General features: G+C 40.1%; 1 protein-coding gene across 1 annotated transcript in view; it reads right to left on the bottom strand.

The window, feature by feature from the left end:
* FHOD3 (formin homology 2 domain containing 3) overlaps window positions 1-16,885 on the bottom strand; it is a gene marked incomplete at its 5' end in the record, with an annotated part of 377,704 nt that overhangs the window by 306,630 nt on the left and 54,189 nt on the right. Inside the window, one exon of the mRNA XM_017739071.1 lies at window positions 14,022-14,086. Within this exon, the coding sequence (XP_017594560.1) occupies window positions 14,022-14,086 (65 nt within the window). The remainder of the gene's footprint in view (window positions 1-14,021; window positions 14,087-16,885) is intronic.

Below are 16,885 nucleotides of genomic sequence, written 5' to 3'. Positions count from 1 at the left end.
GCGTGTGTTTTGTTCAGGCTCATTAAAACGCCTGAAAGCCACAAGCAAGCTGCCTGCTTTGTCAGGCATGAGGCAGCGCTTTGGGAGCCTCAGGTTCAGGAGAAGATACCAAGTTCTCAGTTGCACACACACTTCCCACTGCCCCATGAGCATCATGGGATTACTGAAAAAGCACTAGACCAACAGAAGGAGATGGACATGGCTGCTCAGGCCACTGCTTTGGACAGACAAAGGCAGGGGTGAATGCTGAAGGTGAGGATCCACACCAATTTAAATTGGCCAAGAAACTTCCTTGTTAACACTAAAACACTCAACTTCCAAATCGGGTATGGTGCTCAAAATGACAAACACACATCTACAAGCAAATGTGCCATCCACAACAGCTACTTTTATTCTGAAATGAGAGGTTGATAAAAGTAAATACAAGAGGTGCCCTGCATAATTCTGATGTTGCTTAACCTTAAAGTATTCATGAAAAGAAAGGGTGGGCAGATAGGAATTTTGGTTCTTCGTCCAAACTGTGCTACTGTTTTTCTTCCTGAAGAAAACAAGCTAACCCCAATAAGAAGTACTAAGGTTGTAATACATTTCATGTGCTATCAATGAGGTAAGAAAAAAAGAAAAATTAAAAGCAATGTTGTTGTGCATATGCAAGCACGTAAACAGCAGCAATACAGACAGATATGAAGAGGTCACCGGGACATAGTTGGGTCTCTGTAACGCTGGCTGTCGTATCAAGAAGGCAGAATTGACAGGTGTAAGTCACAATTTCACTATCTACCAACAAGACAGGGTAAAAGGGGTGAATGCTGACATGTGCCACAGCCACCTCTGATAAGGTATCTTATTTAGATGGCCAGGACATTCAGCTGCCCTGAAAACAGATCCCTTGTTTTCTCGGTGGGGAAAAGGCAGCCCACAGGCAGCTACAGCCCACAAAGTGACTCTCTCCTCCTTTTCCTTATTATTCTTACAAAAAGCAGGAAAGATCTTTCCAGCTGGGTGCTGGATGCCAAAGTCCAGCTGACTCGACCCTCAAAGGCAGGGACGGGCAGCAGGCTGTGTGCACGGCACCAGGGCGGCAGCCGCCTCCGGAAGCTGCCAGCTGCAGGGCATCAGGCTCAGAAGAGGAGCAGGCAATGCCAGAAAGAAACTCTTTGGCAGCAATGGGAGAGACACAAAGTGAAAAGAAACCCTCCTCTTCTGTGTTCGCAGCTTGGCACATAACGTGGCAGCCTCTGCAACACGGGAAGCTCCTTGCTTCCTCTGAGGGCGGTCATGTCAGGAACCTCCGGAAGCTGCCAGCTGCAGGGCATCAGGCTCAGAAGAGGAGCAGGCAATGCCAGAAAGAAACTCTTTGGCAGCAATGGGAGAGACACAAAGTGAAAAGAAACCCTCCTCTTCTGTGTTCGCAGCTTGGCACATAACGTGGCAGCCTCTGCAACACGGGAAGCTCCTTGCTTCCTCTGAGGGCGGTCATGTCAGGAAGACCAAAGTAAAACTCTTTAACTTTCCTCTTCTCCTGGGAAGGCATGTACCTGCACTTCTGATCCCCAGGAAACTGGCTGGTACAAGTTACCAAAAAGCACCATCTCATTTGAGTGAAAGACTGGTGTTTCATAAGGGCAGAATGGACCAACTCTCACCCCAAACCACCTTTTGGGGCAAGGGTTTGCCCAGAAAGTCTTGTGCTCCTATGTTGATAGTTTCTGTCTCAGTCTTAGCAAAGCCTTCAGTACATGTGCAGAGCAGACTCCATCTCCATTTGCTTCCATAGGATGGGCCTTAGAGCCAATGGAGGTAACTCACAGCCTGAACCCCTGAACCTTACTTGTTCTTAACAAACTTCTTTACAGCAAAACTTCAGGAGTTATTCCAGCAAGTAAATTTACATATACAAATTATGTATTAGATCCTGACAGGAACTAGGAAAAAGAAATCAGTGCAACTATGTTCAGAGCTTGGCAAGGAACCAAACTTCAATAAAAAGCTGCTGTTATTTGATAATGAGTATCAGGACTCTGAAGACAGAAACCAGAAATGGACAATGCACTGAATGCGTACCTCTTCTCAATCAGGCAACTCCTCTCCCTAATCTGTTCCCTTTACGGACAATGGAGCAAGAGCAATTTAGGGCAGGAACATAACTGAGGTGCTCCAATGTGCCCTCTAGGCTGGCTCTGCTCCCCAGGACAGAGGAGACCCAGTGGCTGCTGCAGTGGCCGAGCAGCAGCGTGCTGGGTGTCACCGGGAGGCTGACAACAAGAGCACCCCTGGCAGTGGTACAGCAGTAAACCTTCCCCTAGAAACACTTGTTTCCTACATAGTTAAAAGCAATTCAAGCAATATGTGAAAGAATAACTCTACCCAATGACTTGAAGCAACCTGGGAGCTGAAAAAAGGCTTGCAAGGGTCTTACTGCTTTCCTGCCACAAAGAAATGAGGGAAGAACTAAATCCATTCTGTTTTCTTGTTGCATTTGGAGAGTTTTTTTGCATTGGAGGGCTCTCTTGAGGCCTGGGTGATCATTTTTTGTGGGTTTTTGGGTTTTTTTTTTCAGAGTAAGACTAGGGGTTCTCAGTCTTCACAAAACAGATACAATTGCAAAAATACTTTTTCTGCATAGCACCTGCTGTTTTTCTGTTTAGCTTTTTGTCTTGTCTTTTCCTACTGAGAAATTTAGAAACTGTTTGGGCATTTCTGTATTTGAATTGCTCCCACTTCCTGCCTTCCCAACAAGCATCCCCAGGGGCCAGCTGGAAACAGTACCCAGCATCCCAAGGTAACAGGCAGCTAGTCAAACAGGTACTGTCAACTCACAGATGGTCCTTTAGGTCCTGCTAGTTGGTACCAAATTATATGCATTTTAGTGGCTTTAAAACAAAAAGAACCAATCTCACAGCTGTTGGGTTAGAAAAACTCCTCACAAAGTCCTATTAGAGATCTGCAAATGACTGAATGTCAGCCTGAAACACGCACTGTACAGAAGAGAAGACCACACACAATATAAAACAGGAAGACCACGGTGACAGCAATGTGCAGACCGCTAATCTCAGGATGAAAATCCAGGAGGCCCCATCACTGCTACCAGAGTGCCCCAGAGTTTGTTGTCTCGGATAGCTATAGCTGCTTGTTATTCATTACTTTTTCTCACCTTGTGTCAAAAGCACAGCACATGCTCACACCCAGGGCTTTAAGAAGCTGTTCAGAGTATCCTTGTAGCTTCCTTTTCCCAGGTTACACCACCCCTGAGAATACTGCAGTAGTACCTGGCTATCCCAGCAAATATATAGGATGGATTTTATTTGCTCACCCACTCTTTCTGGTTCTCAAGTACTTTTAATATACTGTGAAATTTAACATATTGGTATTAATAAAAATTAGTAAGTTGTAATACACTGTTGTTGAAGAGAATAACATGGCAGAACTCCCTTGTGAGGGTTTTAATAAAGGTTTTCTGGTTAGTTACTTATGGTGCTAGACCTTTCATGCAAACACACCCACGTTTCCTACAGCAAGTTTTTCCTAAGCACAGCACCAAGCATTTCAGCATAACAGCATGGGGGAAAAAAAGGTAAGGAAGCCTCCTGATGTATTTCTGCTGCAGTTACAAGGAACCACTCATGCATGCTCTGAGCAGCAAGAAGCAGAAAGGCAGTCACAGTTGGCTGCCATCTTGCCGGCATCATCACCATCCTCCCCGCCCACAACAGCTCATGCAGCCCCCATACACTGCAGAATAAGCTCTCCTGCTACAAGGGCTGAGGAAAACCCCAACCCCTGCTGGGCACAGGTGAGATCAGTACCAGGCCTCCTCCTGTGCCCAGCCTGATGGGAAACTTTCCACGCTCTCAGCTGTCCCTATGTCACACAAAGTCAAAAAGAAAGCAAATGTCTCCAGAGGCATTGGATTCTTAATAGGCTTTTAAGTGTCCTCTGAACCTAAATTTAGGATTATGGGAAGAAGTAAGGAAAGACATCCAACATTTATATTTCATTCCCCAGCACAGAAACAAGTTCACTTGATACGCCAGTTTTAGGCATTCCGAAGTTATAACTGGCCCTTAAAGCTGACGTGTAAACCTTGTGGACAGCCACAGGGAGAAATAAACCTGCAGAAGCAGGGCCTTTTTTTAAGCAAAGAGTTTACCAACATACTCCTCTTCATGTTTTAATAGTAAGACCAGATCTAAATATTTAATGCCTGAAAGGTTAAAAGAAACCTGATACATAACTTCATACATACCAGACTTATCTCAAACTGCTAAATATGAATTGACATAGCTTATGACATCCTACATCTTACAATAGCACGTTGCTCAGCCACAGTAACTGCTGGGGTTCTAAATAAAGAGGCTGTAACTTTACCTCTTCGTAGCCTAAATTTTTATGTGCCTTGTTGAGTCATAAGCAAGAAAAGAAAACCTTAAAGAAGCTGTTATCATGACTAAAACACAGATGCTGCACATAAAAACCACAAGAAAACCAACCAACCAGCCAACCAAAAAATAACACCAAAACCAAACAAACTCTTCCCCTCCCCTCCAAACAAAACCCCCACACCCAGAAAAGGACAGCTCATAATTAAAAACACTTGAAGACACAAAGAGTTGTGAAATAAAGCAAGTTTTTTGCATTACATAATATTTCCAATTAAATATTGCCATCTCTTCACCTTTTCAGACAGAGATATCATGATTTCCTCAATTTCATCAAGCTCAGATAAGTACAAAAGCATAATGAAAATGAGTGGTGGTTCTTCCACCACTCATGACCACATCTGACCATGGCATGTTCTGAGCCCAAGATGAGAATTTCATCTAAATGCTTCCAGAGGTACTGTCACAATATTTTGCATGATAGTAAACACTTTGTTCTTGAAACTGGGTCCATTTTGTGTATATCTCACTTGACAGTCTTAGAGAAAGCAACATATATTACATCAGGGTGCTCTGCCACCTATTTAAATAAAGCTCTTCAGTCTTTGAAGTATTTCTTTCATGAAAGAAATAAATTGAGAAGTACACAATTTACAAATTAAATCATCGTAATTTCTACAGAAATAAAAGCAGCTGCACATGAAAAAGATGAAAAGAATATAAATGAAAGAGGAATAGAATAGCTGAAGGCAAGGAAAGAACAGTACACACTATTTGAATGCCATAATGAAAATCAGCAACAGAGAGCAACTATTTCTTTACTGCTGAATATTGAGATAGTGCATTTATCATTACATATCATTGTGGGGAAAAAAGTTATTAAGTCATATGAAAAATCAGTCAAACAGCATTATGAAACCACATGTATTTTATATGATTTTCCACAGTGAGATCTTCCAATGGTAACAAAACCTTGCCTTCAGTAAGTATAAGGACTGAAACAACATAGCCCTGGTCTGAAATATGATACCCATACAGCCGGACTAGCAGCAAGTTCACGAAAAGTTGGCAAGTGGCAATTGTTTGAAGCATCACTACCATGAGTTTGCACATTTTGCTTACACCATTTTTAAAGATAATCAGTCTGACAATGTTCAAACATGCATCTCCTGACCTTGCTTTTCAATGACACACATTTTCTTTTTTAAGCTAATACGAAATAAACCATCATAAGGTATCAAAAGCTTACATGTAATGATTAATTTTGAAGAGAAGGGAAGCTTCCCTACTTACCATACTAGCCATACTAGCATGATTCCCTGTCTTATGAACTAACACCCCTTCTTCCCTTTTATCACACTACATGTACAGGCCATGCATCTTAGAACATCTCAGAGGGGACAGGACTATATTTAGTCTAATTCCACTTCTGCAAAATCGGCAACCCTCTGCCTTCCTTACAAACAAAGCTAAATCAGAGGCTGGGCTGAGAACAACATCATGTAGAAATACCTTCCTCCACACTTCTTACTCCAAACCCACAGCTTTTAAGTAACAGCTTCTAATTTCTCTTCCATAGTTTAGGTCCTTAACTTTGTTTTAGTGTTTTAAGTTCTGAAGGGTAAAGCTTAAAACATGACAGAGTGTTGGACTGCTTCAAGAGAACTAATTCAAATCCAATTCACTTGTGTGGTTTGTATCTTCTGTATAAAGCAGGTTTACATGGAGGCAGGAAACAAATTATTCTGTTCTTTTCCAAGTGTAATGCTAATTTATTTGAAGATACTTAATATGAACTTAACTTTTTTTCCCCTAATTAAGGACTTGAACATGCTGTACTTCAGTCTACAGCAAAATGAGTTCAACACTCTGAACACTGATCATAAGAGGAAGAACTGCTTTGTCTGTCAATACTAATATCTATAAAATATGTGCGAAGTGCAAATGGCTAAAAAGGGAAACTATATGAAAACTGTCAACAACTACTGATGTGCTATCAACAGCACTGACCTCATTGATGTAGATACGACTGTTGTTATCAGTTATTTTCTGAGGAGTCCATTAGAAGCAGCTATAAACTGTTTCATTTTTTTAACAGATTTCTTTTTAATCTTCAAAAAGATGTTTTTAGATTGCAGGAAAAAATGCACTTAAAAAAAATCCATGAATCAATAATATGGTACTTTATAATTACTTCAGGAAAAAAAGCCTGAAAGAAACATATAAATGGACTTCTGTTGGGGCATGGGAAGCAAAGTATCATACTAATTTTCCTCCCTGGCTTTATGAGGAGATGGTTTCCTTTATGGTGCCATTGAAGATGATTGAGGAATTTTTGTTGTTGTTTCTGTTTTGTTTAGAAATAAGACTTGTTTTAAATCTCACTATGTATTCAGAGTCAAAAGTAGATTCCATCTTCCTTGCAGATTTTTACATGTGGCAAAAAAAAAAAAAAAAAAAAGAGGAAAGTTGTAAGGAAAAAAAAGGTCAGAAAGAGGATACCCAATTCAAATACATTTCACTCGATTTCTGCAGCTCTTCCCAGTGTGAGTTGAGTCAGCCAAGCTTTCACATTTGAAAACAATGCTTCCCAAGACAAGAAAAGCATCCCACTAATATGCCCCACAGATGTCCTTTCAAATCTGGAACATGCCCATCTAATGCAAGAATCTACCACTTTAATGTGAAAATGCCACTGCTAATGGAGGCTTTACCTGCTCTACAGACTCTTGGTTCTTCTTGCTACAAAGTCTACTTTAAGTACCACACTTTAAATTAAAAATTCAGGGACAAGCCTTGGAAATCTACCTTTGTCTCAAACAACTTCTGAGATCCTACAGGACTGGCCATTTCTTTCTCAGTGAGATAACAGAAGGTAAATCACAGGTTATGGGAAAGTACTGTGGTTCATCCCCACAAAGGAGGCTGACTAAACACATGCACAAGGAGTACAACAGAAATCTAACATTTCAATTTAAAGAGGTGTACATTTTTAAAGCAAAACCACAAGTTATTTATATGGATAGATTTTTCACAAAGTAATCTGATCTGGGAACCAGGGGATTTTACTTAAGAGCATCTGTGTTCCACATTCTCAGGAAAGAAAATTTAAATAATCTTAAAAGCTGAAAAAGGTATTTTTATCACAGCCTTTGCAGCTATTTCACATTTCACTCAAAGAGAGCTGAACCAGATATTTCCAATCACATCTGGATGCAGGCCCTAGTAAGTACTGTGTGCACTGTCTTAACTAGAACTTAAATTATTCTATTAAAAAAAGCCTAACCCTTAAAAAACTCCCCCCGAGTTCTGGCATTCCTTCTCAGGTTTTTTCAATTTGTGTGATGTCAGTTTACATCTAATAAGCACGTTGTTTATTATCTTCATTTAAGTCAGGACTTTTACGAAGTTACAGCAAGAGTCATAGGAAGCATATCACGATTACAAATCCATAATGCATGCAAGATCCCTGTGTAGCACCGTTAAATCCATTAATCACAGTCTTCTTGGTCCCAATTATGCTAAGAAGATATTCGATAAAGCAATTTCAACTCACCTCTCTCTCTCTCCTTTTACCATCAGTGCAAAGAAGGCAAAACCACAGCGCTTCCGACAAATTCTCAAGGCACCTCTTTTGTTCCCTTTAAATTAAATCCGAATTGGTTGCACGTTTTACTAAACTGCTAATGCTCTCCACATGTTCCCTCTCTCAAACTGAAAATGTTTTCTATTAGGAATGCCTAGCACTGAACATAAAACTGTAAAATGTCCTTCAAACAACCCGAAGTTCCTCTCTTTCTCTGGAATGTATCACTACTTGCCCAAATGAAGAGCTCACAGTCCCACAGTTAAGCTTCCTTTAGGGAAGCTTTTTAATAAGACTCCTTTTCTTAGTGTGTTCAGAAACTCTCTTATCAAAAGAAAGCTGTTTATTTTAAAATCCATCAGTTATTTCCTTTAAAAGAACAAAACAAAGCTACAAGGTTCTACAGCATGAACTAGAGGAACTTCACATTGTCCACGGCCATGAAAAACCAACTCAAGCACTCAGCACACAGCAAATGCACATGTGCCAGAATGAAATGGGGTAATGATACTTGCAGGGAGAAGCATCTCAAGTGAGACAGTACCAAGAACATGGGCTGTAGGCACAAGTTTAACTTTACTCTCGAAGAATGAAATGCAACATGGTTTCACATTTCTTTAACCATAACAGCACTGACTTTTCAACACCTCGATGCTACACTCTTAAGAAGAAAAACCACGTTTTTCCCCCCTTCAGTCCATGTATCTCAAGTTCTCTGCAACAAAGGGCCAGGTACAGTAACAGACTCAACACAGGGTTTTGTCTTTGTGAAAGCACTGTGATTTCACTTGGGAGGAACTTGTCCCTCCACATGCTTGAGGTGCAAGTCCTACCAGAAGGTTCAATAGATGCAGAAATAGTTGCAGAATCTAATCATATCTGCTCTAACACATACAACAAGTCCACATAATGGATAACAGAAGGGAAAACCATACATGGAAAAAAGGACTAGCTGCATAGTTCAGCTATTACAGGACAAATAAAAACAGCTGGCTTCTACTAGCCCCATGGTTACAACCAGCTTACAGCTTCCCTCAGGTATCCCAGAACAATACAGGCTCAAGAAGATATTTATGGCTACGTTTCGTAAATGATATCAAGACAAGGGGATATCAAAAAGATAATCCCAAGAGCTCTGTGGAAAGGCTGGGTTATTGGTGCTAACACTGCTGGCTAACACAGATGCCCTGATAATAGGGGCTAGAAAGAGCCGCTGTGCGGCACGGCAGCCCTTGTGTCCCAGAGTTGGGAATAATCCACTGCAGAGGTAACTTTGCATCTGCTCATGTGCAAGAGCCAACAGAACTAGATCATAAAATGGTTATAACAACTAATACTGAAGCTATATTATACATTTAGCAAGACTCTTGCAATAATACACTTGCACTCTGTTTAGGGCCCTCACTGGATCAAGCTATGAAATGTAATATACACAAACATCTATGCAAATTATTTTTAATCTACTGACAGATGAAAGAAAGACTGCACAAATATAGGAGATATAACCATACAAAAAAAGTAATTTTATAGTGCAAAAGCATTTTAAATAACCAGCTGAGGGTCCTGGGTGTGTGCTTTGGTTGGTTTTGTTGGTTTATTTGGTTTGGGGATTTTGGGGTTTTTTTAATAATAAGCTGATAAAAAAAGGTAGTAAAATTTAAAATACTCCTTGCAAGATTTGCTGGCCTTACAAGCCACAGTACTCCAAGTAATCCCAGGTCAATACATGCACTCAGAATCACATCAACTTTTGTTATTTGCATTCTTCTTGTATTACACTCTATTAACAACTGAAGCTTATATCAAACTTCTTTTGGCAGAATCTAAGTCATTGTCATGGATCTCTGTCCAAATGTCATTCTCAGCATTGATTGCAACACTCCTGATTTAACATCACAGGCATAAGCATTTTAGAAGAGGACATGGGGCTCACTTGGGCTAAATACAGCGCCCAGATATGTAAGAGCAAATGGTGCCTTTTCTTTTTTTTTCAGAGATCACATCAGATTTTGAGAAAAAAACTATGAAGCAATGCACAAACAAATGAAGCAGGAGCCACAAACAGAGCTGGCCCACCAAGGACCTAATGGTTAAACCAAGTCCTTCTGCAGGAAAACTGGAGCTGGTAAAGATCTTCAAAATTTCACTGTCATAATGTTGCTCTGACTAAAACCTTCTTTTTAGTTTCAGGGGCTAAAACTTTTGACACTCTTGACACTTTTGACAGTTGGTGTTCACTCTTCTAGGAACCCAGAGTGCCGAGAATATTTCTCTGCCTGTTTTTAAGGGTTCTTACCCCTCTGAACAACACTATAGTTACATTCTCATTTACATTAGACATTATCATGGCTTCAGCTGAGCCCTGTAATTGTTAAATATATACAAACTAAAATAATGTTAAGACACAACTAAATACAAAATCATATGGCTGCCAAAAATACTAAAAAGACTTTTCCCACAAGGGTAGTAACTCATAATAAATGTGATTTGAATAAAAGGTCAAATTTGAAAGCTTGTGGGAAAAACCCTACAGTAGACACTATCTGATTTAAGGAGCACTCAGAGCCTGGAAGGCCAGCCATGTTCTGGGCTGCATCAAATGTGCGGCCAGAAGGGTGAGTGAGTGGATTCTGCCCCTCTGCTCTGCCCTTGTGAGACCCACCCTGGAGTGCTGCACTCACAGGAAGGACATGGACCTGGCAGAACAGGTCTAGAGGGCATGAAGATGCTCCAGCCCTCTGGTTACCTCTTCTGTGAAGACTGAGAGAGCTGGGGCTGTTCAGCCTGGAGAAGACAAGGCTTCAAGGAGACTTTACAGTAATCAAAGGGGGCTTTTAGAAAAGAAGAAGAGCAATTTTTTATATGGGCAGCTAGTGATAGGACAAGTGGCAATGGTTTTAAACTGAGAGAGGGCAGATTTAAATTAGATTTTAGGAGGAAATTCTTTACTGTGGGGGTGGTGAGGCACTGGAACAGGTTGCCCAGAGAAGCTGTAGATGCCCCATTGCTGAAGTGTTGAAGGCCAGCTTGGATGAGGCCCTGAGCAACCTGTTCTAGTGGGTGGCACCACTGCCCATGGCAGGGGGTTAGAACTAGATGTTTTTTAAGGTTTCTTCCAAACTTAACTATTCTATGATTCTATGATTCCTCCACTAAGGTCTTTGGACATCAACAAGTACAAAAATACATCTATAATTTTCAATTATTTATGTTCTCTGAACAGAACTGGTTTCAGCAATGCTCTTTTGATATAAAGAAACATTCTAAATATTGAAGTTTGTATTAAAACCACTTAAATGTATTAGCTATTAATTAATCCTGATAATTTAATCAGGATGAAAGCAAAATGGGAAAAGAAATAGAGTAATATTTAAAAGAAAAATTGTTCCCCCATGCTGAAAGTCCTTAGAATGAACATAAGAAAAGAACTCACATTAAGAGTTAAAAAAAAAAAGAAAGTATTAATGCATTAAATTAAGGTACTTAAGAAGGACTCGTATTTAACAGGGTAGAAAGTACCACAACTACTGCACTCAAGTCATTAAGTAATATTCCTTCCCTGCTCTGCTTAAAACCAAAAAAGCCCTACCCCACTTGACATGGGACTTGCTAAGTCTTCCCAAGTCTCAGAAAATACTGGCCTGTAGTCAATACATCCTCTGACACTGAAGCCCAATGAATTCTCCAGAGATTTGAAGTCACTAACGATGGAAAACTTTATCTGGATATCTGAACATAAATGCTTTTGTTATTTCCCACAATTTAAAAGTACAGCGAGTTAGGAAGAAGGATAAAAGAATTGATGCAACTTCAAAATGGGAGAGTTTATGTCAGGAAAGCTAGTTCTTTACACCTATCAGCTTTTAAGAGCAAAGTAGAATGCTGAATACAAAGATGACTGGAGGCTCTGCAGAAAGGTCACTACATAACAAACCACACCTTCTCAGAAAGCAGCCCTAGCTACCTATTGGGGACTTTGCAGAGTCAGTAACATTGCTAACCACAATGCTTTCCACGGATACTGTGAAGACTGAAAGAAAATACCTGAAGCATGACAATTTTCCTCCACATAACGCCATCTAGGATTCCTCTAGCTCCTGACTTCTACTCCAAATATGTAACACATCTTTTAACCTCTAAACCTAATGCTTGCATTTCAAAAGAGAAGTCAACAGGCAGCTGATGTGCACACACCCACTGTGCCAGTGAAATAACCCTCTTATTCTGTGACAGGTTTAACTGCCAGGCACAGCTCTACAAACAGCACCAGTAGTAAGAAACACAGAATATCCCCCGAGTCTTTCAAACTATCCCATACCAAAAAATAAGACAAGCTTGATATGCAAAAATAAAAAAGAAAATAAGAGAAAAGAAACTACATTACATCAAGCTATGGGCTGAAACAAAAACTTACCCCAAAAATCTAAACTTCAGCAGGGGGAATGGAAATTAGAACCAGAACTGGCATTTGGCTTTCCTGCCTATAATGAACCAAGCCAAAAGCCCATATCCAAACACACCTCTTTTCTAGGAGTTTGAAATCTGGACTCAAGTTTTGCAGCCTGACTTCCTCTGTACTCACTGCTGAATGCATCACTGCTGCCAGAGAGCAACAGCACCTGACAAGGGACTACACTTTCATACAGGAACGATTAAGATACATGCACAGTAATACACCTAATTGCCCACAGTAAGCTTGAATGAAAACAGATAACAACAATGCAACCACACGTTGAAGCTCAGAACCTTATGAGCCCCAGTTCCTCGATGGCTGCACTCTGGAGAAAAACAAAATTACATGAAAATTCTTTTTATAAAACCTCAATCCGGGAAACTTATCAAATCTTGTCTTCCTGCACTGGTCTGTTTTGCCAAATATACTTCCAGACCTAACAAGAACAATCTTCTCCAAGCTGTTCCTAATTTCACTGACATTTATAAAATCAGTTTAGGCTTTGCATCATCTCTGTTCCTTCTGTAACACTTAACACGTAGGCTTGCTCTGCTGTTCTTCCTTAAGTCAATGGTAGTAGAGGAGAAACTGTTCCTGCACAAGGCAGCCTAGAGATTGTTCTCAATGAGAGGTATTTGAGGAATTCTGTAGGTTGCTTATACTCAGTTGAAATTCTCAGAAATGCCATTTCATAACATATCCTGGGGGCAGGGGAAAACATTCAGCTGTATTTAAAAGCTGAATCCTCCAAAAGCAATGTCACTAGAAATGACACAAAACTTTGACTTCCTCCTCCTCCTTTTAAGGAAGATACCTATATTTCAAGCTACGATCTCCTGAAGCAAGACCAACAACAAGTTAAATTTATTAGTGTTGAATCTACTATGAAGAAGCTGAAACCAACTGTTGCACATACACACAGGATTTAATTTTTTTTTTAAACCAGCCTCCCATAAAATCTCTCATAGTATCAGCAGGACATGAGCATTAGCTTTGCCACTGGCACTCAGTGAAACGTTCTGCTCTGTAGAATGCTGGAGAGCATATTAACGCCATCCCAGAACATCAGCCTCCATTCATGCAACCTTAAAGCTCTTCTGACACGCACTTTATGACTTTTATTAGACTTTTCCTTGTGACAGCATTGTTTTAACCAGAGTTTTTAAGACACTGACACTGTGATAATGACAAATATGCAGCCAAGATCTGCAAGATGTGAAGTAATAAACTTTATATGCTATTAAAATATAGTAGTTAGCTGTCAGCCAACAATTCTTCAGATCCCATTCCCAATTCAGAACACAGTCTTTTTTGAGCGCACACAAAGGCTGTTACAAGACAGATAATTGAAGATTCTTCAAAGCATCACCCAACCATCTGACTTCACTGTCAATACTATACTTCCTTGGGATGTTTAACATGCTTTAAGGGTAGTGTAGCTAATACAACCTAATTTCAGCATGCAACAAACAAAATAATAAAATCAATTTATTGGCCATTATCGTCAATTTAGAACACAGCCAAGTCTGATTCATACACTCCAGATTTGCTTGTTGGAATTCTGTTTATTTGGTCTCCTTCAGACCTGTGGAACTTTACTTACCAATGCAGGCATGGACTCTGACTGACAGCTGGGTCCTCAGAATTATGCTGTGCTTCTTGCCCCTCCTAAAAAGAGAAGAAAAGTATGTAAAGGTGTAGTGAGGAAGAAGAGGAACTGGAAAGAAACAAGTCAAATTGAGCCTAAGAAAAAAAGGGTAGGAGGGAAGGGAAGATACTAGAAATTTTGTCTTTGTTTCTCATAATCCACCTCCATTTTAATTTGCAATGAATTAATTTTCTTCGTCAAGACTGTTTTGTCTATGATAGTAATGGTTAAGTGATCTCTCCATCTTTATCTCAATCAACAAGTTTTTTTACCTTATTTCCCCTCCCTTCTGCTGGGGAGAGAGAGTGAGAGGGCAGCTGGGTGGGCATCTGGACACTTGCCAAGGACAGCCCACCACAATGAAAACTGTATTAGAGAAGTATCAAGTGATGACTGCACATTTTAGTTTTCACAGAAATACTTTAATGCTATGTATAATAAAGCAGTAAAAGAAAATCCAAGGTTAAACAAGAGATTGTTGACACTTTCACAGATCTGCCATGTAGCCTAATGGGTTTTTAAAGCAAAAAGGTAGCTGTGTTTTTCATGCAAAAAGGCAAAACTGAGTCCTTCTTCACTCTGGCTCTCAGCTCCATATAGGTCTTAAATGGAGTGCCTATTTTAATTAGCTGCTACATACCTCATTTGTTTTTCAGTCAAGTTACTATTAGTTGCATTTTTTTCAACCTGGACAAGAGCACTGTTCTTGATTTCTAGGTGCTACACCTGCAAACTGACATGAGGGCACAGACAACACCTTTCCTCTGCACCCAAATGTGCTCACCTGATGGAAGGTGGGAGGGTAAGGAAAGCCAAATGTCTTTTCTGCTTGTACAACAGCATATTCTCCCTCATTTCTCTGAAACTAAAAATGCAATTCCTGGACAAGTGGCTCTAGGTGGCCCAGATGACCTCCAGAGGTCCCTTCCAACCTCAGCCATTCTGTGATTCAGTGAATTTATTGTGGGAAAACATGCATGAAGGCAAACTGTTTTTAGAACACCATCAAATGCAGCTTAGTTTGTGTCATGTGAATCCTAGACTCACTTCTACATGCAAGTTAGAGCACAAACTAGCACAACCTTTCTCAATTACATACTTTGCAACTCTGCTGAGAGGCTTCAGGGCTAAACCCTTCACACAGACATCCAGCAGAATCTTCTACTGGCTGTAACTTGAAACATTTTTCTAGTAACAACAAAAGTTCTTCCCTACCTTATTGTTTTCCTGCCCACAGTTATTTTGCAGAACAAAAATATTTTTTAATTCTTTTCATGAAAAAAAAAAAGCCAAAAGTTTTATATTATTTCTCTGAAAGATTTGCAGGGGAAGCAAGGTAACAGAAGTAGTGACAGGTATTTTCAGAAAAATATTGCCCCAAGGAAAACATATGGGAAAACCAAGAAAAGTAAGGACCTGAAAAAGAAGTGGTTAACATGCACCTGTGTACCTGCTAATAGAGGACTTAGTTCCAGTTTCAGAACTGCAACATTTCTCTATAGATCAAAAAAACCCAAAACACTAAACATAGTTTTTTTTTTTTAAAAAAGCAAAGCCAAAAACCTTTAATTGAAATTTCTCTTTAATAGGTCTACTTGGACATCATTAGGACAGAGTGGGCAAAGTGTCTCCCTTCTCTTAAAAACTTGAAGCGCCAAGCAGCAAATGCTATTGCCCCCACAAAAGCAGGCTGTAGTGTGGACTGTGAAATTTCCTGGAGCAGCTTCAGGTTTAGGACTGACTCTGCCCACCTAAACTTCTCCTGTTGTTCTGGCTGGACACAGTCTTTGCCTGGGCTCATATTCTGCAGATTTTTGATAGCTGCCCCTCCCCACAGGACTGCTGACTCCTCTGGAATATTTAATTTGCCAAGTTAGTGAGGAATCTTTGACCTAACCTCTCGCCCTTCCAAACATCTGATTCTGTACAGAAACTGTTTCTCTTGATCTCCCTTCCTTGATGGACTTGTTGATACACTTGACATACAAATCCTCCAAGGTAACAAAATCAGAAAACTGAAGTATTGAGTAAAGGTTGTTTCTTCCAGAACTGTAAAAGAATAACCCAGAGTTAGCAAAGTAAGTCTACATAATCAGACATACTATTCTTCCCATCAAGAAAAACTAAACTAAAAGAAACTGCTAATGTAACAAATAATGGACATTATTATCATGGCAGTATCTAGTGTTTCAGCAGTCTGTGGAGGACAATGGCTTTACCAGCTCTCTGCTGAAATCTACAGGTCTGTGATGATTTGCTGGAAGAACAGACAGCAAATAGTGCTCAGCCATCAGAGAGTAAATGAACACAAGGAGAATGATTTTAAGCCCTGTAGAGATTCAGGCCCATTACAACTTTATACAGTTTTCCCCTCTTTTTCTAAAAATCTAATGCATGATGTTTCTCAGTATAAACAGGGCCTATTTTTGGTGGTTGTCCAAGCTTCAACAGTGATGCTACTTCCTCCTCCACCTCACCTCCTTAACAAAGACCCCTGAAAACTTAAAGCAAAACTTAGAGCAAGCTGTCTTCTACAGGTTCTGTTCTTCACCATCGTTGCAACTGTATACCACAGAAAAGTCTCACATACAAACGTTAATTTTTATTTTTATCTCCCACTGGTTGCATTGGCAATTTTTCCAGTCTACCAAAATCAACATGATTCAAGCCCCAGAATTTACAAAGATGAAGACTCACTTATGATGGTGCATTCTCCCCTTTCTACCCAGACCACACCATGATCATCACTACAGAGGCATTTTGTGGGGTTTAGGCATATTAACTAGATTTACCACACAGCAGCTAATTATAATAAGACC

Source organism: Corvus brachyrhynchos, unplaced genomic scaffold (assembly GCF_000691975.1).
Source record: "Corvus brachyrhynchos isolate BGI_N302 unplaced genomic scaffold, ASM69197v1 scaffold7, whole genome shotgun sequence".
Lineage (NCBI taxonomy): Eukaryota > Metazoa > Chordata > Aves > Passeriformes > Corvidae > Corvus > Corvus brachyrhynchos.
The sequence above is the reverse complement of the archived record's forward strand: the minus strand, read 5'-3'. Positions and strand labels throughout refer to the sequence as shown.